This window comes from Schistocerca americana, chromosome 2, assembly GCF_021461395.2.
Source record: "Schistocerca americana isolate TAMUIC-IGC-003095 chromosome 2, iqSchAmer2.1, whole genome shotgun sequence".
Taxonomy (NCBI): Eukaryota; Metazoa; Arthropoda; class Insecta; order Orthoptera; family Acrididae; genus Schistocerca; species Schistocerca americana.
In genome coordinates, this window is record NC_060120.1 from 711,406,060 (window position 1) to 711,432,478 (window position 26,419).

The 26,419-nt window shown below is 46.2% G+C and overlaps 1 protein-coding gene across 1 annotated transcript in view; it reads left to right on the forward strand.

The window, feature by feature from the left end:
- The window catches only part of LOC124594366, a 184,487-nt gene that overhangs the window by 32,037 nt on the left and 126,031 nt on the right, over positions 1–26,419 (forward strand). Inside the window, exon 4 of the mRNA XM_047132734.1 lies at positions 12,072–14,348. Coding sequence (XP_046988690.1) covers positions 12,072–14,348 — 2,277 coding nt within the window. The remainder of the gene's footprint in view (positions 1–12,071; positions 14,349–26,419) is intronic.

The following is a 26,419-nucleotide window of genomic DNA, read 5'->3' on the forward strand; positions in this document are numbered from 1 at the left end:
TGCTCCTTTTTGAACATACCGCAGTTTGTCATTGGCTAGTGTAGAGTTATGAAAGAAAGTCACAATAGCCTTCGTTTTCAATAAAATTTTGGAAAATGTTTCTGCTTTGAAACAATCTTGTGCTGTTATGTTGATGCAGTGGGCAAAACAGGGTGAATGTCGAATCCTTAAGATTTAGGCATCTTTTTCGTAATTGCAGCGTTGTATGTAATCACTACTACTGTCTTAACATGGATATTGTATTCTGGTAAGATCTGATTGAAGACGTGAAAGAGGTCTCGCGGTTATAGGCGCGCAGTCCGGAACCGTGCGACTGCTGCGGTCGCAGGTTCGAATCCTGCCTCGGGCATGGATGTGTGTGCTGTCCTTAGGTTAGTTAGGTTTAAGTAGTTCTAAGTTCTAGGGGACTGATGACCACAGCAGTTGAGTCCCATAGTGCTCAGAGCCATTTTTGAAGACGTGAAAGAAATATAATGTTAATCTGCCAGTATGTCCGAAATTTTGCATAATGTCAAAAAATTTCTTTTTTCAACGTCTTTTTATCTGAAAAATTACTTTCATATACAAAAAATAATTCTCATAAAAAAGAGGACAATACATTACTCATCGGTTACTTTGAGCTTCAGCGTCTTAGAAGCACGCGGAAATCAGGTAGAGGAAGAAGAGGGAGGAGGTCACCATAAGGAATAGGGATGCGAGAGGGGAAGTGTTTAGTGGTCTGCTACGCAGTGCTGCCACCTTAGGTTTGCATGCTTGCTGATGAACTGCAGCGGTTATGGTATGAACTGCACATGGGAATAAAAGATCGAAACTGAGTTGAAGAGATAAAGAGTGTCTTCTTCACTCATTACGTTTTTTCTCGGTTGAGTTGACACTCAGTACAAAACAAAAGCGCCATCGCTACAGCTGCTACATCGCTGAGATTGGCAGCTCTTGTCATCTTACTGCAGTCGACATAAAGTGTGAGCTTGCAATAGTTAGTCGGGGGAAGCGCACGGAGCAGTATAAAGAGCACATTACCGTATTAATGAAGGGTAAGCAAAGGTGCGGCGAGAGACAGCATTGCTGGCACCTTCGCCCATCATACCAATGTATTCCTATGATATACCCGCGCCGCTCAAAGTTTGCCCATGACAGAACCTGATAGTGTTTCGTCGGCTTCACTGTAGTGGCGATACAATCGCTTTCATTAAACAACAACTGAGAGTTTTCCATAACCACTGGAAAGTTCCGATTCGGTTAGTACGGCCTCAGTTTACAACTTGGTGTGATTATATTCGCAAAAAAACCTATTCATTACTATTGATATTGTTTTAAAAACACCGAAAGTTTTAATTCTGTTCCGATTCGCTAACACAATGGAAGGACTTCCATCACCACAAAAGCAAGTTGTTTATATACTCGGAAGACAGAAACACAGTAATTGTTACGCTACTGCCAGCTGATTTTGCTATGCAGTATTAATTTTGGTTCAGACGGTGTTGGGGCTCGCACTCGTTTCTCACTTGTTAGTCTGCTATCGCACGAACTCTAAAGTGAAAACTTGGGGCACGGAAGTAACAATGTTTTGAGAAAGCGCATTATGGAGACATCTATATTCAAATGTGTTTCTTATTTATAGTAATGAATAAGAAAATACATTAAGCTTGCTGTAACGAAATTATTCAGTGATTTTTTTTTTTATGGTTGGCAGTGTCGGTAAAGAGAAAACAAATGTCATGACGGTTTCAGATTTTTATAGATAAGAGAGGATGAGGAAGATCTGCAGCGGATAGGCACTTGGTGCAGGGAGTGGCAACTGACCCTTAACATAGACAAATGTAATGTATTGCGAATACATAGAAAGAAGGATCCTTTATTGTATGATTATATGATAGCAGAACAAACACTGGTAGCAGTTACTTCTGTAAAATATCTGGGAGTATGCGTGCGGAACGATTTGAAGTGGAATGATCATATAAAATTAATTGTTGGTAAGGCGGGTACCAGGTTGAGATTCATTGGGAGAGTGCTTAGAAAATGTAGTCCATCAACAAAGGAGGTGGCTTACAAAACACTCGTTCGATCTATACTTGAGTATTGCTCATCAGTGTGGGATCCGTACCAGATCGGGTTGACGGAGGAGATAGAGAAGATCCAAAGAAGAGCGGCGCGTATCGTCACAGGGTTATTTGGTAACCGTGATAGCGTTACGGAGATGTTTAACAAACTCAAGTGGCAGACACTGCAAGAGAGGCGCTCTGCATCGCGGTGTAGCTTGCTTGCCAGGTTTCGAGATGGTGCGTTTCTGGATGAGGTATCGAATATATTGCTTCCCCCTACTTATACCTCCCGAGGAGATCACGAATGTAAAATTAGAGAGATTAGAGCGCGCACGGAGGCTTTCAGACAGTCGTTCTTCCCGCGAACCATACGCGACTGGAACAGGAAAGGGAGTTAACGACAGTGGCACGTAAAGTGCCCTCCGCCACACACCGTTGGGTGGCTTGCGGAGTATAAATGTAGATGTGGAAGGGGAATGGGGGAGGGGCGCGACGGGACGGGAGGGGGAAACAGCCAAGAATTACCTTAAAAGTTACGCCGATTTGACTTACATCGACATGTACCGACCACAAGAATGAAACGAAACTCTCCATGGCATTGACGAGATAAAGAAAGAATTTTTTTAAAAATGTTAGTCACATGTGCATAGAGCTTTAGAGGCAGAATTCTCCCTCGTGACGCTCGAAAAATTATTATTCAGGTTGCAGGACGATGTAAACTGAAAAAGATAAAACAAAAATAATTGTGAGCTTAATCACCTGCTGCACAAGTTTCAAACAAGGGGTCTCAGCATTAACGGGCAAGAGCTTAAGAATTATCTACAGGATTTGTAGTTAGGGAAAATACATTCCTGAACATTCACAGTCAACTCTTGGCAAGAAGAGATTAGTTTTGTCTCACACCCACTGAAACATTCACATTCCGCCCGAATTACTTATGAATATGCACTGCAATGCTGTGAAAGCAGATAGCATGTAAATACAGCGGTATATTTTAATGAATATGTTCAGCCACCATACAAATAAAAACACTTGACACTCGGCGGGTTGTGCTTTTACTATATTCAGTCTTGCGAGAGCTGGTGTGTCCTTGAAGGAACAAAAGTCCGCTAATCGACCACAACATGGGCAACCAACATATGAATGATATTTGTGCTTCTGCAAAAGCAGAAGTGACGCAAGGGCATTAGGATTGAGTCAGTGTTTTGCGTTTTCGAATCACTTCACACATTAACATGTACAACTGAACATACTTGTATGTACAATGAAGACTCAGAAACAGAAGAGGACAGTAGCAGGTGTGTTTAATTAATAACGACAGTAATTGCGTTTATATTTTAAAATGCGTTATACAGTACAGCCAGAAACGCTTAACAAATCTTTAAAATGTCATTTTTCCTCTGCTAACTGCGTTGTATTACAACAGCCTTATTTACATTTGTATTCCTTGCTGCAAGTAAGTAAGCTGACACGTTTGAAGATGAAAATCAGTATAATGCTCATTCATGAATCAATGTTATTTACGCGTGTAGTTTTTACCATAAGGATCAGATTGGTACGAGATGCGCACGACAGCGAGTTGTCATCACTGCCAGACAAACAAAAAAATTCCCTCTGTCACGACTCCTCCCCCACAGCGACCAATCGTATTAACAACATAGTTAATAAAAAACTTAGATGGCCTAGGCGCCACCATATTTGTTGTTCATTAAATACCTACACACAATTTACTTTCCCCCTGCACTCCCAACGTCATGGAGGTAAGGACCCGACAATTTTTCAGGCGCCAATTCAAAGAGAATTACATTATAAACGGTAGGATTATCGATAGTTAAACCAAACTTCCGATAGTGACGATAGCGGAAACACTATCGATTAACCGATAGTTTATCGATGTTTAAGCAACACTAATGGGAATTCTTGCAGGCTCTTACCTCTTCACATGACACAGCCCCAGGCCCGGTTTCCACCCACAACCAGATGATCCAACACTTAGACGTTACCCAGAGGCAACATCTACTCAAAGTCTTCAACCACATTTGGCTCACAGATGCCTTCCTCTCGCATTGGCGAGACAGTATTGTTATCCCTGTCCTTAAGCCGGGGAAGAACCCAACGTCCCTCGACAACTACTGCCCGATTAGTCTGACCAACATACTTTACCTTTCCAAGAGGATGGTTAGCTTCAGATTGTTGAGTATTTGAATCACGAGGCCTTCTGTCCCTGTATCAGTGTGGCTTCTGGGAATGGCGATCTCCAACTGACCATTTAGTCATATTGGAAACAGCAATCTCGTAGGCTATTATTCACTGCCGGTACCTTGTCGCGATCTTACTTGACCTCAAAAAGGCATATGACACGGCTTGACGTCATCACATTTTAGTTACCCTCCATGACTGGGGCTATCGCGGCCCCGCTCATGCTTTTATCCGCGAGTTTTTATCCCACCAGCTCTTCCAGATTCGAGTTGGCACTTCACACAGCACCCCTCGGATTCAGGGGAACGGTATCCCACAGGGTTTTGTGTTGTCATTCTTCCTCATAGCCATCAATGGGCTTGTAATCGCTGTTGCGTCTCTGGTTACCCCATCTTTGTACGTCGACAATTATTGCATCTGGTGCAGCTCCAACTCGATAGCATCGGCTGAGCGCCGGCTCCAAGGCGCCATCCGATGGGCCTCTATATGGGGCATCCCCCATGGCTTCCAGCATTCTTCCTCCAAAACGCGGGTTATGCATTTTTGCCGTCGACCCACAGTACACGCTGACCCAGAAATTTAGACTACCAGCGCCTAATTGTTGAAGCACATTCCCGTTTCTTGGACCTTACTTTTGATAAAAAGCTGATGTGACTGCCCCATATTCGCCGCCTGAAAACTACACGCATGCAGAATCTTAATTCTCTCTGCCTCCTGGCTTACACATCTCGGTGTGCAGCTCGTGCTACTCTTCTCCATCTTTACTGTCCTCTGGTTTTGTCCAGACTAGATTGTGGTGGATAGGTTTATGGCTCAGCGTCTCCTTCCACACTGAAAATACTTGACCCTATTCGCAATTGTGGGGTGCGACAAACTATTGATGCCTTTCACACTAGTGCGGTTGACAGTCTCCTTGCAGAAAGGATTCCCCCTCTACAAATACAATGTAGCCAACTCCTGGGTTCTTACATAATCACCATTCGCCGATAACCTGACCATCTCTTGTACCCTGTCCTCCTTGCAAACAAGAGATGTCTCCCTCCTGATACCTGCTTGCATGTGGGATTGCCGGTTGGAATGTGTCTTACTTCCCTCTGTCGGGATCTCCATCACCACTCACTGGAATGTGCCCTGTGTATTTTCTCCAACACCTCGCCCCCCACCCCCCACCCCCTCGGATGGCGCTTAGACCACGAATTAGGACCGACCCATTCAAGGGTCCTAACGTCTCTGTCGTCCCTCTGGTCTTCTGGTGTATCGGTGTCTTGTATATTCCATGCTTGCAGAGTTGCAGGGTGGTACCATCTTCTACATTGGTGGTTCTAAGAAGACAGATAATGTGTGATACGCTTTCACATCTCCTGCTGACTTAGAACACTATTTATTGCCAGGATTGTGTAGTGTGTTCACAGCAGAGCTGCTAGCCATTAACAGGACCTTCCACTTTGTTACTTAGGTCTACCTCCGCAGTATTTCAATATGTTCAGGCTCAATAAGCAGGCTATAGACCCATGCTACTCTTTTTACCATTTGTATTTGCTATCCAAGATCTTCTCCCTGCCCTTAGCCATACCTCCAGCTCAGTTGTCTTTCTCTGGGTCCCAAGTCATGTGGGCATCCCAGGGAATGAACTGGCTGATCTTTTTAGTAGAGAAGCAGATACTTACTCCCCTCTCCCTTTCATGGTTCCATCTGCAGATATGCGGATCTACATCAAATCTATCTTTGGCTAAAAGTGGAATGACATCTGGTGCGCTGCTGCTCCCAGTAATAAACTCCACACAGTCATAGACATTGCTGAAGTTTGGCGCTCTTCCTTCCACTGCTCTTGGAAGGAGTCCACTGCTTTATGACGTCTGTGCATTGCTCATACCAGACTCTCATTGTTTTCTCTTGCGTAATGAGCCACCCCCATAATGTGGCTGTGGAGCCAGACTGACGGTATCCCATATATCGGTGGAATGCCCCGTCTTTTGGATCTTTGTATTAAGTAGAGTCTTCCAGATTTCTTAAATTTAATATTAGCAGACGATTCACGGATGGTTGAACTGGCCGTCAGTTTCCACAATGAATGCGTCTTTTAATATGGTCTTCTCTTATGCTTTCTATTGTGTGTTTCAACTTCCTCGTTTAACAGTTTTGCCACTCTGATTGCATCTGTCCACATCTAGCGGGCGATCTCTCTTCCGCAAGTAACTTTGGAATCGCGGGCCTGATGACCTCGCTGTTTAGTTCCATATCCCGCCTCAACCAATTACCGTAAAATGATTTCCTGGCAGCGACTTTATGAAAGCACTGTTCTCTGTTGTGGTCGTCAGGGCCAGTTTCCGGTAGAAATTGAAAGGTTTTTTCGGCATTTAGGTAGTAATTGTCCGTTTTGTAATCCTCCTCAATGGGCTGTGGCCGGAGAAAGGATATTCCACAAGTCCTTGAAGAAGCAGCACCGGCTACGTAGTTTCTATTTTCAGGAGTAAAAATACTCAATGGAAATGCCTAGGTTCTGTTTCTGATTGTGTAAAGGGCTAATCTTAAACAATTTCGTGGAGCAGTTTGCAACTTCTGAAGCAAGATTCGCTTTGCTGCCTTGGCAAGTTGCGGGTCCTGTAGGGACGACATAGTGTTTCCAAACATTTAACAGAGATCAGTAGTTAGTAAGCCTTCACGACCGACAGTCATTTTCATATACGGAAGGTACTACAAGAATCTGAAGTGTGGTCCCTGTGCAAGGCCGTGGAATTGTTTATTCCTTTCCCTTTTTTCTATGAGTGACTGATCTTTTAGGGCGAGTGCAGGTGCTCGATTATGATTGGATTCTTTCATCACAGCGTGCAGACACTAATCAGGTGGAGGAACCGTTCACTAAACGAAGCGGACTTGACGATGTTCAATTGAGGAAAATATATCAGATTTGTGTCCATTGAAATTTGAGCGTCTTTTGGCCTAATGACGTTAAACTTCGTTCCCGTTGTTATGGAAATTATCAGCTTAAGTTGCTAGTTGTCAGTTGGTGGTATATGAGCTTTTAGTGGTGTTTACGTTCTACTCCAGTGGTTGAATCGCTCTCTCTTCCTGAGATCACTTACTTAGAGGAATTTCAACTATGGATTTAGGGGTAGTGAGTAGTGGTTTTAACCCCCTATCACGATTTATATCGTGGCAAGCATCCCTCTGATATAGTGCAGAGAATTAATCTGGGTTTGTCAATAAGTGTTTTCGATTTAAAATACAGAACCATTCCTAGCTTATTTTGTCTAGCTCCCTGCACATAGCTATTAGTGCGTGCATTCTGACCGCGATTGGGATGTCGCTTGATGTCATAGTTGTTCCATTCCCCAGACAAAAGGAACGACGTTATAAAACAGACGTATGAGACGACAGTACGGTGTATTTATGTATACAGTACGCTTATTAGTATTGTGACAATAAACCCCAGAGTCCTTAAAGAACTGAACTGCCATGCGTAAAACAGTTGCAATTCTGATTACATATGAGGCAGTGTGCTAAATATTTTGTTCCGACCTGGATGGCTGGGATCGCATTGTGAGCAGGGGGCTAGGCATGGAGTGTGGATGAGTGACTGATCTATTTTATGCCCACAGGTATCGGTGACAGTGGTAGCTGCAATAACATTTTTTTCTCGTGTTCCCCACAGGGGGCTCATGGCCCTTTGGTGAGTACGTGCGTGGCGAGCACGGGGCCCAGAGCTATTGTAGCCTCCCTTCTTTCTCGGGCTGCATTTCCTTGCCCTTCCCCTCCTTTCCCCCCTCCTTTCCCCCCTCCTTTCCCCCCTCCTTTCCCCCCTCCTTTCCCCCCCTCCTTTCCCCCCCTCCTTTCCCCCCCTCCTTTCCCCCCCTCCTTTCCCCCCCTCCTTTCCCCCCCTCCTTTCCCCCCCTCCTTTCCCCCCCTCCTTTCCCCCATCCTTCCCCCATCCTTCCCCCATCCTTTCCCCCCCTCCTTTCCCCCCCTCCTTTCCCCCCTCCTTTCCCCCCTCCTTTCCCCCCCTCCTTTCCCCCCTCCTTTCCCCCCCTCCTTTCCCCCCCTCCTTTCCCCCCCTCCTTTCCCCCCTCCTTTCCCCCCCTCCTTTCCCCCCCTCCTTTCCCCCCCTCCTTTCCCCCCCCTCCTTTCCCCCCCCCTCCTTTCCCCCCCCTCCTTTCCCCCCCTCCTTTCCCCCCCCTCCTTTCCCCCCCTCCTTTTCCCCCCCTCCTTTCCCCCCCTCCTTTCCCCCCCTCCTTTCCCCCCCTCCTTTCCCCCCCTCCTTTCCCCCCCTCCTTTCCCCCCCTCCTTTCCCCCCCCCTCCTTTCCCCCCCCCCTCCTTTCCCCCCCCCCTCCTTTCCCCCCCTCCTTTCCCCCCCTCCTTTCCCCCCCTCCTTTCCCCCCTCCTTTCCCCCCCTCCTTTCCCCCCCTCCTTTCCCCCCCTCCTTTCCCCCCCTCCTTTCCCCCCCTCCTTTCCCCCCCTCCTTTCCCCCCCTCCTTTCCCCCCCTCCTTTCCCCCCCTCCTTTCCCCCCCTCCTTTCCCCAGAATGCCGCGGATTTATGGCTTCACATCAAATCCCACTTCGCACAATCATGGGCCAACTCTTGGGAGGCTACCTCCGTGTCTAATAAACTTCGTGCAATTAAGGTGACACCTGTCCCGTGGAATTCTTCCTTCAGCTTCTCCCGAAAGGACGACCATCCTGTGTTGTCCCCGCATCGGCCATACCAGGCTGACCCACGGTTTTCTTTTGCGTAATGAGCCACCTCCACTTTGTGGTTGTGGAGCCTTCCAGTCAGCAGCCCCCTTCTCTTGGCTCTGCATACTAAGTACAGACTTCCCCGAACTTTACCTTTAATATTAGCAGACGATTCCTGGATGATCGAACTGGTTCTCAATTTCTTCCGTGGAAGTGGTTTTTATTCTTAGTTTTAAGGTTTTTAATCTCGCTCTTAAGTAGGGGCAGGGCTGTGAGGGTTGGGGTGTCTCCCACTGTTAGCTTTGCTGTGTTTGGAGATTGCTGACTTCTCTCCCTGGCCAAGATCCTCTTTTCTTTCCCTTTCACTCTGTTTTATCACTTTTTAGAATTGGTTTGTCTTCTTTTACAATACGCACTTCTACATTCTAGTGGTTGAACGCTTTTTAATAGAAGGTGGTCTTGCTTGTACTGCATCAGTGGTGGAATATGTCCTGCCTCTAGCATAGCCGAGGGGTTGCTCACTTGCAGACTTCCCTCATTTTGTTTTGCCATTGACAACACGACTTCACTTCTACGTTTTTTAGCTTTTTACTTTTTATCGTTCTGACTTTTCTGAGATGTCAATCTGTCTGAATGGACCACATTTGAAACAAGGGACTGATGACCTTGCTGTTCGGTCCCTTCAACCCCAATCAGTCAATCAATTTCTCGTATTGTGTTTACGGAGCCAGAAAGTGGTCGGCCACCAGACATAACCAGAAGTGTTGACACCTCGTCAGTGAGCAGTGGCAGTGTAGGGAGGAGGATGCTTCGCCTGCCAATCATTCTGTGATATAGTGCGATTTCCATCTCAGTGCTCTCGAAGGCAGCACGTCGCACGCTCAGATATGTGGACAGCCGATTGTGGTCCACGATGTCGATTTTCGTGAAGACTAGGCACTGGTTATCCATTATGGATCGACCAAGACCGCAGATGATGATCAGGAGTCAGTCAGGGGGCTGCGCAAACGCGTCACACCTTGGCGGTGTAGAGATCGCAGCTTGTAGACCATCCGCGATAACCCATACTGGAGGAGAGCAGGCCACTCACCAGTCTCTTCATCCGCGATGATTCAGCAGGCGGCAGTGGCAAACCGCGGCTATAGTATCCATTTGGTTGGCTGCGTCTCGGTGTTGGTCAACAAGCAAATTGCAGGCACACCATCATCAATCAGTTTGCCGTGATTTCACTGAAACTGAGTATGCTGCCATTCTCTCTCTTTTTTTAGAACACCGACAGAATGGCAGCACGACTGGATGTGTCTTAGAGCTCAGAATGCTGCGTTATTTAAATGCCCGAGACTGTGCCTACGATACCGTGGCCCTTTGTGTGTGAACGCATTTGGTTTTTCGCTCCTGCCAGTACTCCTTACCTCGCTGTGGTCATTCAGAAATTACATTCTGGTCGCCGAGCTGGGTTCTTCCTGCCTGGGTTTGAATTTGCAGTGGTCCTGAAGTTACGAAATGTTACATCGTACTGCGAGGTGTAAGTTTCTGCTTTCCCTGCTCGGAGGTTGTGTGACAATGCTCACTTGATGCCCCGACGTCCGTTACATGGGTGGTACATCTGGTTGCCATTCCGTACCGCGTATCTGCGCAGAGCTGGGCTGTGCTGGTAGAACTCCAATTTTTTTTAATATAACAAAATTATTCTGCTGTGCATCAATTTCATTCTAGGTATGTAAGCGAAAACGTTTAGAAAAGGTTTGAAATTAAGTTTAAAGTTTGCTAGAAATCGTTACGTGCTCTAATTATCAAATACTGCGTGAGTATATTCTGGGTAACTTTTGCTCTGTTTAAAACAAAAGCTAGTTCTTTCACGCATCTCGATGTTTACGGCATTCTCGCCCCTGAAACACACAACTGAAGAGATATAACTTGGCAGATACCTTCAATACTATATGGGCTGCGAAATGTCTTGCGAATACAGTTCGTAGTAAAGCAAAACAAATTAAAACGTAATAAGTCAGTTCTACAGCATGATAAATGAAAATTTAGCAAGCGATAAATATTTTTCCCTTAATGATTTTGCGAGTGCTGTCAGCGAAAAAGTTTCGTATAAGTTTGAAATTGTGTAAAGTTTGCTGCTAGTCAACAAGTTCTTTTACTCTCCAATACTGTATGAATATAGGCTGCGTATTTGCGAGTAGAGTTGTGCTACGTCAAGACACGTACACAGTTTATAACTATAATATCCGTGTGTGTTTTATCCATAATGACTGCACTTCAACTCCGTGACTGTTCCTTTATTGGGTGTAGAATAATTCCCGCTACCAGCCACAATAGTAGGTGATTTTATTTAACACACGTCCACTTTCGGTCTAATGCCGATCTTCAGGTGTTTTACTTTCAGGTACACGTTTCCATACTCAATGTTGGGCATCACTGTTTAAATCAAAAACAATATGGGTACAGCAGCGTTACGTCAGTACGATATTTTGCAACACATGTTGCTTAGCCCCTTCCAAACTTTTCATTTGTGTGTGTTTGGTCATAATATTTTTTTTTTTTGTGATTTAAACAGTGATCTCCAACACTGGGTATAGAAACATGAACCTGAATGTAAACCACCTGAAGATGGGCACAACCCGAAACCAGACGTGTGTGAAATAAAATCACCTTCTGTTGTGACTGGTAGCGATTATTATTCTATATTCCCTGTAATATGTGCTGGTTGAAATTTTCACTTAGGATTGTAGCTGTTAATGAGTATATCGTCGAAAATTTATTTTTTAATTCGGCGAGTATTCATATGAAATACTGAAGATCAAATTCTTGTTTCCCCTGGAAGCTGTTAGCCAACCTGCAACTGGGTCTGGGTTCGGGGCCCCAGGATAGTCACTTACTAGTATAGATATCCTGATAGCTATAGTGGTGATTACGTGCATAATATATTTTGTATTGATATCTAGGTGTCTGAACACGGAGTCATGCCTTTGAAATAGACTGTAATTAAACTGGAAAGCAGTCAATACAGCTTTTAGATATGAAAATAGAGAGATGAACAATACTAATCTTCTGCCGTCGACATATTAGCAGCTAACATATCTTTTAGGTCACTATCGAAGCTAAAAGATGAAATCATCTTCTAATTGTAGACTCCTTTTATTGTTCACAGCGTCAACTGTGTCCGAAGACTACGAGCTGGATATAGAAGAGGAGTCAGGGAACGTGGAGGTGTCATTGGGACACCGGGTCATTGAAGAAGAGTTCGACACGTCGCGACCGTTGGTTGTTGAGGCCAACGGCACTATTGTGGAGCCTCCGACACCGAAAGATGTAGAGAGGGGGGAGACCCAGCCTCGAGTTGCCGACGATAGCATTCTGGTTCCTCGCTTGGTGGAGGAGGGCAATCCGGAGCATACGCCAGAGGTCGGTGCCGTGCTGAGAGATGCCGTCAAGTCCTTCAGAAGTCCTTCCCGTAGCAGAAGGCACCGCACCGACGACTCCTTCGCCGCAGACCCGCCCACAGTCGAGCGCTTCGCCGACAAACCAAGTACTCCGCAGGGTCTTGCTTCTAAGCAGGGTTCACACATTAGCGGAGGCGCTGTGGATGTCACGTACGCCCACAGAACGAATGAGGGACCATCGGTAGACGCACGACCGAATGTGATCAAAGTTACAGAGTCAACAAATGGACAGGGCAAAGAACTTTGGAAGTGGGCAGCACTGCCGTTCGATCATACCTATGATATAGAGTTGGATGAGATTGGAAATTCAGTTTCTGAAACCATAAAACGAGCCGGTGGGACAGAGAAACCTGTGGAATATGCAAGAGAGTACATCCTGGGCAGCGATGCTAGACACCAGTCCGAGGTCACTGGTATCGAGTCAAATTCGGCGGAATCTAGTAGCTTTCAAAGCGGAACTCCTCAGGAGCCTGAGGAGAGTGTAGTACGGACTTTAACAAAATGGCCATTAAATCATCCTCTAGGGCGACAAGAGCAATTAGTAACAGTGATAAAGATTCCTGGTGTTATTAGGAGGCAGAAGCGTGGTGTGAGACCAGAATCTGATGTGCGTGATCAGAATCTTATCCAACGGGTGCGCAGACGTGATGCAATATTGGGCTCATTATTTCGGAAATTAAATGGAAAGAGTTCTCCTTCAAACGATAAGGGATCCATTACTGGTGATGCTAGAAGGTTTAATAGGCGCACTCCATTTAGAAGCAAGAGACAAGTCTATTGGGGGCCATTCTATGACCCTCACAACAGGTTTCACGTTGACACTGAAAGCGTGGAAGACTCTTCGAGCGAAGATGTCTCAGACAACGATGTGGACCACTTGAGAAGCCCATACAGTTGGTTTTATACTCCTCAAACTTTTCGTGCACGGTCGCCTTACGGATATCCTGCTACACAGTACTGGTCCTGGTACCACCCTCATTCACCATACTATCGGAATGGAGCCCAAATTGGACAACCAGATTTCTACCAGGCCAGATCATTTCAGGACGTCACTAACACCGAGCAGCACTCGCGACATTATGAAGGTGGTGAAGTAAGTGGGCCTGAAGAAGCGGATTCACAAAGCAGGCAAATGGAGAAAGCATTAGAGACGTCTGTTGTCGCTCCTGTGAATATCTCACCAGAACTGTTCGCGAGGGTAATAAAATCAGAAACTCCAGCGGAATTTGCGAAACATCTGCGGGAACTGTCGGAGACACACATGTCAAATCTCAGGCAGTCTCTTCCGGACGAGAACAGGAGGCGGCTGGAAGGCTTCACAAATGTCTTGTCTGCACTGGACGAGCAAACTGTGGGTCAGCCTCAGAGCGATACATTTATCGCGAGGTCGTCTGAAGCGGCTGCAGCGGTAGCAGGCTCTGAGAACGAGACTTCTGCGGCAAATAGTCCACAGCAACAACCGACCAAATCGTTTCAGCAACATACAGAGGAAATGGAGAGTACCGAGTCTTCATCTGAAGAAGAGGCAGTAGAAAGGTCCGCTGAACCGGGTCTAGAGAAGCTCTTCACGGCGGACGGAATTGTCAAGCTGATAAACGTCTTGCCCTCTGACACAATAACGAAAATTATTGAGTCATTATCCGCTGAAGCGTTCGCTGACTTGTTGAAGGGGCTATCGAAAGAAGAAATAATGAAGATAAAAAATAGTTTGCCGCCGGAGAAGCTCGAGGCTATTAAGAAAATGTTCTCGCCAGAGGAACTGGAGGAGGTGAGGGAGACACTGGGGATAAAGTCGAACGCTACTTCTGCACCAGCATATGGACAGACAGCGACGGAAGTTCCCGAAAGTCTCACCAGCGCCGCTTCTGAAGAGGCATCACTGGACTACAGTGATGGCGGTCCTGGCGCGTCCACCTACGCACCACTGACTGTGGTGCCTGAAAGCAGCACTGTTGCTGCTCTGGTTGACTCGCAAGATCCTGCAGGTACGCAAAACCACTTTCTAGTCACTCTTCTAACAGTATGTCCTCGAAATACAATTATATTTACGAACTTGCAGCAAGCTTCAGATAAAAAATAGGTCCGCAACTTGTTTTATAATCGAAATGAATGGTTGTAGCTCCGTCGTAAGTTCCATTAAGAAATATCTTTTTTATTTCTTGATGGTGACTAGTTTCGGACATTTATGTCCATTTTCAAGAAATCCTACAAAGAAAATCGCAGTTGGCATGACAGTTTTATAGAGTGAGGCATACGTGTTTGAAGTACAGTTACTCGTATATTATACTAATATATATGTAACGTTTACAAATTTGTCCTAATGATTTAGTTTTTGTGTGTTTCCTTACTAGTTACATATGTTTGGAGCACGGGCTGCCGCACTTTCTAGTTTTGATCTATAGTAAAGACACGTAACTTTCTAGGGACTGGACAGAAATTGTGTGTAGTGCATAACAACATAGCTACTTGAGCGCACTCATCAACTGTTTTGTCATACTGTAGAGTTTTTAAGTCTATGTTAAGTTAATGAAATAAAACATTGTATTGTTTAATCAGTAAACATTTTATCTTCGACGCGCTCAGGTGTCAGCGCCCTGCAGCGTTCTAGCTGGCAACCACTGGCGTCTCTGCTCTTAAGTTCTCTACTGCCTGTTCTATGCTGTCTACTTAGTGTCGTTGAGTAGGCCATAGTACCGCTTTGATCGTCACAGCAGAAGGAAATTTTGTATATAAGCTTTCGCCTGTACTGCACTCTTACGATACGGTATGTAACTAGTAAGGCAACACCCAAAAACTAAATTAAGAGGACAAATTTGTATACCTTAAATGTATATTAGTGTAATATAATTAGATTGCAAATATGTGTACCTCGCTTGTATAAAACTGTCATGCCATCTGTAATTTTCTTTGTAGAATGTCTAACATTCTGCGTGGTGCCTGTCTGTTCTATGTCGTGTCTCCCTACCACTTTCGCGCAACGACGCTCTGAGCGTGTTTCTTAGGGAATTGACTAGTTTGAATCTGGGACCTGTTGCTGGTAAGGAGACGCCAGACCACACATGACATGCAGAGTTCAGAAGAGTTCAGTGAGACTAGCGATGATATAACCAAATACCTAATGATTTCAGCGTCAGCTCCACTGCACTCCCTGTAAAAGAATCTTAATACTAATTAAATTTAGTGGAAGGGGTTCAAGGCTTTCCTATTTTTAGTTAGCTGGTAAAATAACGTCGAAAAAGTAGTTAAGTTTACCATTGGAAATTTTATTCTACTCACAAAACATTGTTTATAAATTGCACTATTGATAAAAGGAAATGTTTTAGTACAGGATGATAAAAACCAACTGCTTTGAACAAAAATGTGCACGAATATTCCCTGAATGGGTTTCCAAGTTCTACAATGGATCGAAGGATGACCTGTGCCACATCACATCTATAATCTACGTTTAAATTAAGTTTCACAAAAGACAAACCTATCAAAATGGTCTACAGTGATCCTCAATTATCTTTAATTACTTATCTAACTTGTAAATTACAGTGGCTGATGTGCTTCTCAATAATTATATAACAGTAAAATCATCGCGTTTCAGATTTTAACTTACGTAGCAAATGTGAATACCATGAGCTTCAATTGACGATCGACACTAGTATTACGTAAAAAGGGGATGTAACAGATGAGACATCTGCAGTACTGAGTGAAGCCTTATGCGCTCAAAAATGTGGCATCGCGTGCGTTCATTACCTTGTCGGTGTTTGTCCGGGGGCGGCGGCCGGCGCAGCTCCATACAGCTCGCCGTCTCGGAAGCAACTCTACTCCTAACTTCCCCTTACTAAAATTTACCGAAGTTGGTTTAAAAGAAACTATCTGGCTGTGTTTTCATCTGACCAATCAGGGTCTCAATGTTAACCTTAAGCTCCGCCTACAAGAATTGTCTATCCAATGAGAAACATTATACTTTCCGTGGTGGGGCAATGTTTTAACGTTTGCAACGTAACAGAGACGCAAAAAAGTCTCACGCTAAAACTTGCGCCTGGTGCGGCCCTTTTAGTGTTACCGTAAGATCTATACTGTTCTTCTGGAGGGCTCTAGCTTTTAACATGGGCTGGGGGGAGGGTGGTCCTGGTGGTTAGCTGGCGACGTGGGTGTCCATCCCTTATCGTAGGGCCTTCTAGCTTAACACGGTTCTGCTCTCGGCTTCTGTCCTCGTTTCTCCCCTCGGAACTGCATCTGTCTCACGGTGGGAAGGTATGACATGCATTTAGGCATTCTTGTGTTAGTCTGTGGTATTCCATTTGCTCAGTCGTTACTCGTATTACTTTGGTTAATTTAATGTCACGATTTATTCGGAGCTATGTGACATACTACTGGATTTGCTTATCATGTCAGGGTTTTCATGGATGGTGTTGGATTTGCCTGACACCTTACAAATGGTTTAAAATGGACGTATGTCTCCGAAACCAGTCACCGTCAAGATATAAAAACGATACTTCTTAACGCAACTCATGACTGAGCTACAAGCATTTATTTCAACAACTATATTTTGTTTGTGAAATATTGAATTTTCTCTCTAATCACTATTTCTTAATCACCATGATTACTTTACAGCAATTAAATATTTTGGCACAACGATATCCCGCCGTGGTCAATTTGATACCCCACTTGCCTACTTCCAATTTTTAGTTTTGCTTTGGCAATTCGGACAAAAATCTATTGTGTTATTTATAGGGAGTCCTGCTTTCGCTCCGCTTAAAATTTTGACCAATAAGTAGGAATTTCTAATCAGCGAAAAGAAAAATTGTATCATTTATGTTTTGCATCGTTGATATGATCAATATCAGAGTCAACTTCTGGGCGTAACGGTCGATATGATGGGCGTGTCTAAAATACTCTGATAAGATTTGGGACGTCTGTGCAGCCTTGAAAAATAGCGTTCATTGTATTATCCACGATATCCAGTTAAGTTTTAGGAACTTCGAAGTTTTTACGTGATGCTCGCGGGGACTGATGAGTCCAACTTTCTACGTGACATAATCACTCAGAATATATGACAACCGTGAAGTTTTTGAAATTAGTTGTCGTTTACTATCACTAATACTAATTTGCGACAGAAATACCTTTCCTTATTTGCTCTTAAGAAAGCAAGCAAAAAGTGAATCATTTAGTCTGTTTCGAGTACCTTTGAAAGGAGACGGCTAAATGCAATGTAGTGTTCTGCGATGTAATTTAAAAGGCTGCAAACAGAAAATAATTTGCTCGTAAAGTACTGCAACATCGCGCCCAAAGTGTAGGTCAATGTGTCCTGGAGTCTGACTATACTAACTGCCGAAGGCGCGATTTTCCTGCACATCAACAACAAACTGAGACTTACCGCAAGATGTGTGTCCTATTTAAAACCTCGTCATTCAACGAAAACAATCAACTGCCCAGAGAGGCACTACTACTTCGCCCTCAGGGGCTCAGCATTTCTTTGCTGGGTACGGGCTTGGCGACCCCAGGATTCCTGAGATTGGGAATGGTAAGTGCCGCCAATCTCCTATCACCGTAAGCTCTGGGCATGCTTCAGCGAACACTGCGCGGCGCGGCGGTGGAACGTTGTCTCTCTCGGGGATCTTGGCTTGACTGCCCGGATCGCGAGGACGGAATAAACCTCAAAAAAGTGTCAATCTCAAAGTGCGCTGCGCGCTGATAGGATGCATGGCTGTTGAGGTGGAACAATCGTTAGCAGGCAACCTCTGGGGAACCTGCTGCACCACAGTGGTATAAGGCTTACTCTGGCATGCGGGGCTCTAAGTGGACCCTTATTTCGATAGGGGGCTAGTCCTTCTCATACTAAAAATACTTTGGACTGCAGTAACTGAGCTCTTGAAGGCCTGAATAACAATGTGTTTCTGGTGTTAAGAGGAAGGAGGGACATTTGAAAAAGTGTTCCCCTTTTATATCCATATGAGTTTGGAAGGCCTTGCTGAAACATTAAATCTATAAAACTATTGCGCAATGGCTCATTGTTGCTCGTAACTAACAGGTCAAAGCAGGTAGCCCTTCTTCAGAAATTGCAGAAACTGGGTGAATATAGAATTGTTGAGATGCACACCTCTCTCAGCTGCAGTAAGGGCGTTGTCACATGCCAAGATATCATGGACATAGACATAACAGAACTGAAGCAGGAATGGGCATCCCAGGGAATAGTCGATGTAGAGCAACGAACGCGCAGGAATAAGGGAGAAACTGAAAAGACTGCTGCTGTCATTGTCACATTGAATCCTCCGACACTGCCTGAACATATTATGACAGGGTTCCTTCGGCTTAATTTTCGGCCTTACATTCCAAACCCTATGCGTTACTATGTACGTGGCCATACAACCATGAGTTGTGGAGGTGAAGCGATCTGCGGGAACTGCGGAAAAGCCGCTCATGACTCTGCGACTGACTGCCAGTCTCCGGCGATCCGCATCAACTGCCCTGGGAACCACCCAGTCTGGAGCCGAGACTGCCTTGTTTTTGCTGAAGAACGCAAAATAGAGTAGATAAAAGTGACCAAGCGGATCCATGCCGAAGCCAAGAAAGAATATAAGGCGACGAAACCCCCTGTCTTTGCCACTTCATATTCTTCCATGCTGTAGAAACCAATTCCCAAGGCGGACGCTTCGACACAGACAACGCCTAACGTGCCTGTATCCACCATAAGCGCCTGTATTTGCAGATGTACATGTTAAGGGAAAAAACAGTAAGGAAAGGCAATCCAGGCAGCCACACAAGGAAACACCAACAACAGTTCCACAACGAACATCTGGAAGGTACAAGATAAGAAGAGTGCCTCACAACGCCCCCTTTCCCCCTTCATTCTGGAAGGGACAGGGTGCAGGGAAAGGCTTACGACGTTCGGGTCAAAAGCTGTCCCGAGCGCCGTCAGACGTCATTCTTCCCCGTCCGACTGATAATGATATCATGGAGTTAGAGACCTTGGATCCAGGGAGCCCCTCCACTCCCCCTCGTTCTTAAAGTGCTTCGCCTCCCCAGAGCAAAGATAGCGGTAAATTAAAACCGCACCGATGACATGGCTTCTATAATACAGTGGAATATGAATGGGTTCAGGACTCACGTGGAGGAACTGAAACTCTTAGCACAGTCATGTCCCTTGTGCTTTTGTTTACAAGAAACGCATTTTAAAGGTACAGATGTCCATGTGCTACAAGGATATATACTATACCGCAAGGATGACCTATCGGGGGAAAGTGCCAAAGGAGGTGTTGCAGTGTTTGTCACTAATGCGCACCACTCCTGCCCTCCCTTTGGCTACTGATCCTCAAGCAGCTGCAGTTCAAATTCGTGTGTCGAAGAATCACTGTTTGCTTACTGTATTTACCTCCACAAGATGCAGTAGACTCTGAGGCTCTCACGGATCTTATTGCATAACTCCTGCGACCATTCCTCCTCTTAGGAGACTTCAATGCCCATCATGTCCTGTGGGGCTTGACCAATACTTGCCCTGGGGGTCGGGTTTTGGAGGGCGTCTCGACGTCTCACGAGCTGTGCATCTTCAACACGGGTAGTCTCACACATTTCTCTGGTGCTACTGGGTCATTCTCAGTCATCGACCTCTCTTCCTGTTCTCCACCCCTCGCCAACTCTGTTCAGTGGGAGGTCATTTACGACCTTCATTCCAGTGACCACTTCCCAATGCACCTCCTCGTACTAAATGGCTCACCAACTGAAGTTAAGCTCCCAAAATGAATGGTCAGCAGGGCTAACTGGACGTATTTCAGCCAGCTGGCTGCGTTTGAACACTGCGACAGTGTCCAAGAATGGGTGGACCACATCACACGAGTAAGCCATCATGCCACTGAACTCTCCATCCCACGGCCTCAGGTCATCTTAAGAGGCGACCAGCACCGTGGTGGACAAATGAGTGCTGCTCTGCAATCCAGGAAAGGCGTGCGGCTCTTCGAAATTTTAAACGCCAGCCGACAGCAGACAGCGTAAAGGGTTTTAGAGTTAAAAGGACCAAGGCTTGACATTTCAATAGTAGAGCAAGAAAAGGTCATGGCAAGCGTCCCTGGACTCCATCAATCGTTCCACTTCTATAAAAGTTTGGGAAGCCATCCAAAGGATTTCTGGTAGATTAAGCCATTTACTTATAGCAGCAGTGCTGAAACAGGTGTGCCTCCAAACAACACCCAGACATTGCTCACAAGCTGGTCGAACATTTTGCACAAACTACTGCCAATGTAAGCCAGGATCCGGCGTTTCGTAGCTATCGTGAAACTGTAGAGAACAAAAAGATGGACTTCAGCTTCCACAGCTCAGAGGCCTACAAGGCCTACAACTCCCCTTTCTCCATGTGGGAGCTCGAATTGGCACTGACTGAGATTCGTGACACAGCTACTGGTCACGACCAAATCCGGTACTGCATGCTTCGACATTTGCCAGCGGCATCAAAGGAAATCCTCCTCGAATGTTTTAATCTAATATGGCAGACAGGCAACTCCCCCAACTCAAACCAGGAAAGCGCTGCACATGCCCCATTAGTTACCAGTGTGTCACCTTAACGAGCTGTGTAAGGACCAGAGTTGGTGACATGCTGAGTGATCGATTTGAACAGGAGAATGGGGTTCCTCACGTCAGTGTTTTAAGTGTTTTAAGTGTTACTCTCTTGCCATAGCCATCAACAGTATCGCATCTACGGTAAGAGGTCCTGCACAGTGCTCCTTATTTGTAGAAAATTTTGCTGTTTTCTGTTCCTCCTTCAGTGTTGCAATGGTAAACCGTCAGTAGCAACTTACAGTGCGGAGGTTAAAGTGGGCTGCAAAGATGGGATTCCAGTTTTCTGCAGATAAGTGTGCGTGTGTTCGTTTTTATCGTTCAGTCTTTTTAATTTGCCTGCCTTGAACATAGGGGCACCATCCTAAATTTTAGGGAGACAGTGCGATTTATGGACCTCATTTCTGACTCCACACTGTCGTGGTTACCACACCTGAGAGGTCTGGAAGCCAGAACCCTGATGGCACTGAACATCATAAAGTGCCTTAGCCACAGGTCTTGGGAGCAGACATGGCACGTCTCCTTCAGTTTCATCGGGCTTTTGTGTGTTCACGGCTGGAGTATGGTTGCACGGTGTGTGGGTCAGTGAGGTCCTCTTGCTTGCAGATCAGTGACGGTGTCCATCGTGAGGTGATTTGGCTGGCCACGTGTGCTTATTGGACCATCCCATACCTAGCATCTGTACTGAGGTGGGGAACCGCCACTTACCATCTGGCACCAGCTCCTCACGGTGCGTCAGGTGTGTAAGTTCCTTGCAGCCCCAATTTCACCCACACAAAATACTGTTGCTCGTCCACCTCTGGAATGCCTCCAACGGTTCACAAGCCTCGATACCATTTGGGATCCGCTCGCAGCATGTGCTGGAGTCACTCAATGTGGAACCAGTACGACCACAAATCCAGGATTTTAACCGCCTACCGCCCTGGTTACTGGAGAGGCATGGTTACTGGAGAGGTGATTTTAGATTTGGTGCAGTACAGAAGAGAGAGCACTCCCGCTTCCATTTTTAATGCGATATTCTCTGATTTTATCTGAGTATCACGACAATGTATTGTTTTTACGGATGGGTCTAAGCAGAGGGACTCTGTTGGTTGTTCTGTCGTTTCCCCTGGTCGTGTAGTCAAGGTCAGACTGCCTCCAGAATTTACCGTCTTCGACGCAGAATTATATGCGATCTTCCGAGCAGATGGGACATTCTCCTGGTGTTAGAGTTCTCGCCCGCTCAGATTCTCTGAGCGCCCTTTACTCTCTCCAACGTTTGTATGTAGCAGGTACAGTAATCCAGAATATCCAGGATGCCCTCCTGCAACTACAACGACTGGAGAAGGAGGCGTCGTCCTGCTGGGTACCTGTGCACGTTGGAATTGCAGGGAATGAAAGAGCGAATCGAATAGCCAAGGAGGCGTGTCTTGATCCTCTGGTATTTCGGTGTGCTATCCCCCTTCATGTTACCACCTCGCTGTTGAGGTACAAAGTCATGTATCGATGGGAAGATGAGTGGCTGGTAGTGACTGATAACAAGCTCCGTGTCATCAAGCCCACAACTCGGTGGTGTACTTCCTTCCAGCAACGTCGGCGAGACGAGGTCCTTCTTAATCATCTTCGCATAGGCCACAGCCCTATGACACATGGATTCTTACTCCGGCGAGAGGACCCTCCAATGTATGGTACTTGTGATATGCAGATCACGGTGCGCCACATTTTATTACACTGCAGTTTATTTGTCGGCCAGCGGACTCCGGCGGATCTGCCGTCTATTTTATGTAATGATCAAACGAATGTGGTTAGGGTTTTAAAGTTTTGTGAATTGTCCAACGTTTTTAACAAGATTTTAGGGAGATGTTCTTATATGTCAAAGGATGGCTGGCTAACCCTAGTCTTTTGTAAGAGGTCGGCCTTCACCCAGTTTATCTTCGTTGATTCTCTGTTTTTGGGAAGGCTGCTCAGGCACATTAGGATACACCCAATGACGTCTCCTAACGGCTGAAACCACCTATCTGGTGAGGTCCCATTGTAGTTTCCGCAAGGGCTTAATTTTAACGGGCAACGCTTTTGGCGAAAATTGCTAACGTCTTAACGGCATCGAATAATCATGTGGAAAAAAGTATGGAAAAATAATTCTGTACTTACACGTCGTCATTAGCAAGTATCTCTCGTCTGCTCTCGCATCATACATGAAAATAACAAATAACGCACATATTAATAAATGCCAAATTTTTTGTGATGTCTGGCCTCTCACGCCTCTTATTACCCTACTTATTCTTTATTAAGAGTTGCGCCAATGGTAAAATGTGCATTCACATGCTAACCTGGTCCCGGCGGAGGTTAAAATCCTCCCTCGGGTATGGGTGCGTGTGTTTGTCGTTAGGATAATTGAGGTTAAGTAGTGTAAGCTTAGGGACTGGTGACCTTAGCAGTTAAGTCCCATAAGATTTCACACACATTTTTCACATGCTAACAGACATCCGGTTTCCCTGAAATGTGATATTGTGACTGCAGTCTCATGTGATTTGGACTATTCATTCATATATCTTGATATTCTGCGGTAACTGACGGCGATCTTTATTGTCCGGCCCAAGTCCCTTTCCACTCAGTACTCTTTGAAGAAGAAAAAAATGCTAGTTGTATCCTGACCACAGATTCAGCATGTTGTTGCGCTAATGTCCGTCTGAATGTTCTTAACCTGTTTCACTTCTAAGTATTCACTTTCGCAGGCCCTTAATGCGGAACATACCTTCAAAACGACAGCACAAGGAATTAATTTCATAAAGCAATGCCACTAAATTTCCGTATAGGATTTCGTCCCACCACAGAGATTGTACGCGCGTGCAAGCTCATAAAAGCTGACAACAGTATCGCTAACCTAAGGGATCGTGCTAAAGATTATCTCCGATTTTTCTTGTGAAAACATTGTCTACGTATTTATTTCTCAGAATACTCACCCTGGCGGCGAACACATTCCTCCCACCCCCCAGGGGGTCCACAACTCTTCTGTGGATACGTGCGTAGCGAGCACGGGACCACGAGCTAATGTGGCCCTCCTTCCTTACCGAGCTGCATACCTTCCCTTTCCGCATCCTCCCCATCCCCCATCTTGGCCCTCCCCCCCTCACCTCTGGCTCTTTCCTTCCCTTTCTCCCCCTCTGGGAGTATGGTTTGTGCCTACGTCCGGAGACGGACGCTCGAAACTGTTACAAATTCCTTGCTTTCTACACTTGCAAGTCTTCGTCCTTCCTCTGTCCTTCTCTTTTCCTTCCCTCTTCTCTTTGCCCTTTTCTCCGCTGCGGCGTTTGAGACCCCTCTTCTTTCCTTTCCCTTTCTCTTTTTTCCTCCCTGTGCATGTCTGAAGGCCGACCCACGCACTTTCATGCTTAGCCGGTGACGGGGTAACGCGTAATTCCCCGCCCTGGGTAGACAGGTAGGACACGTACGTACCCCCTGGTAACGGCCAGGCCCAGGGAGGGGTGATTACCCGAGCTGATATCTTCCGAAAGTGCCAATTGATCCCTCCGTCCGTTTGTCGGGAGGTGTGACCTGAGGTGTGAACAATCACCTAAGGCGGGAGTGCCCTCGGAGAGGGCCCCCACAAGGGAGGAGCGCGCCATCGGAGACGCCGGTAATCATGGGGGATTCTTCCGCAATGGTTTCCTCACCTTCCACTATGTCTGCTCACAAGCGTAAGTTCACCGAGTCTCAGCCACAGACAGTTCTTCCATCGTTGACACAGTTCCTTGTTTCTCGGTCTGATGAAGGTCACGACTTCTCCACGGTCAACCCTTTCATTATTCAGAAAGGTGTCGACGCAATTGCAGGTCCTGTAAAGTCTTGTTCCAGATTACGGAATGGCACCCTGTCGTTAGAAACAGTCAGTGCCCTCCAGGCACAAAAATTGCTGCTTACCTCACTACTACACACCTTCCCTGTCCGGGTGGAACCGCACCGTACTTTAAATTCCTCGTGTGGAGTCGTTTATACATGCTCCCTCGATGGATTGTCTGACGAAGAAATTCAGCACTACCTGTCTGACCAGGGCGTAACAGCTGTTCATAGTCATGAAAAGGGTTGACACGAACATCATTCCAACCCGCACTGTCTTCTTGACATTTGACAAAGTTCAACTCCCATCGAAAATCAAAGCAGGCTATGAGATAATTTCCGTTCGCCCTTACGTCCCAAACCCTACGCGTTGCTATCGGTGTCCGCGGTTCAATCACACCAGCCAGTTCTGTTCCAATCTGGCCAAATGTGTTACGTGTGGTAAGGATGCCCATGAGGGTGCTTGTCCACCTCCATCCCCTCGCTGCATCAACTGTATGGGTGACCACGCTGCTTCCTCTCGAGATTGCCCCGTTTTTAAGGACGAAAAGCTCATCCAGGAAATTAGGAAGAAGGAAAATGTGTCGACCGTCGCTGCTCGAAAATTATTCGCCAGTCGACAGCCCACCATGCCTCAGACAGGAAAATACAGCACTGTCCTTGCTTCTCCTCAGCCAACAAAGGAGGCGGCCACGCAGACTTGCGACCTCACCTTTAGTGCCACGGTCGTCAGATCGGCCAGCGCAAAGATCGCCTGTTCAACCTCACCACTTTCGCCTGCCCACTCTATGGCTGACCCTTCATCGGGTTCTGCTAAATCTCGAGCCCAAAAGTCAGACACCAAGACTTCGAAAAAAGAGGATACTCGTGAGGATTTTTTACGTACCCCAACTTCACACCCATCGGTTCCTCCTTCATCTAAACATCATACTTCCAAGAATGCTACAAAGAAACCCAGTTCATCTCCTTCTCCGCCAAGGCATGTCCCATCTACAGCACCACCTGGCGGAAATCGCCCTCGGCCGTCTTCTGTGTCGCCGAGGCGCACTGCTGGCGGCCGATCAACCGGCCGATCGCTGGTGGCAGGAGCTGCTCCTGAACAACCTATGGATCAGGATCTTCTGCCTTTGGCTGACTGCCATTCCATGCGTCGGTCGCAAGCTCTTAGCAGTCGTTGAGTTGACAGCGACCTTGGTCACATTCCTCCATTTTCTGTTCACCCTATGTCCATTATCCACTGAAATATCCGCGGCATTCGAGCCAATTGGGATGAATTGCCGGTCCTCACACGATCCTACTCGCCGGTCATCTTCTGTCTTCAGGAAACAAAGCTGCGTCCCCATGACCGCTTTGTTCTCCCTCATTTACAGTCTGTCCGATATGATCTCCCCTCTGTTGAAGCCACTCCAGCCCATGGAGGACTGATGAATCTTCTCCATGATACTCTCCATTGTCACCCAATCCACTTAGACACTTCCTTCCAAGCTGTCGCCGTCCGTCTTTCCCTTTCTGGATATCCCTTTTTTCCTTGAACTGTATACATTCCATCGTCCACACCAATGGCACGAGCTGATCTCCTTCATCTTCTTGGTCAGCTTCCACCCCCCTATTTGCTGGTTGGGGACTTCAATGCCCACCACCCGCTTTGGGAATCTCCACATCCTTGTCCACGTGGCTCACTCTTGCTAGACGTCTTCCACCA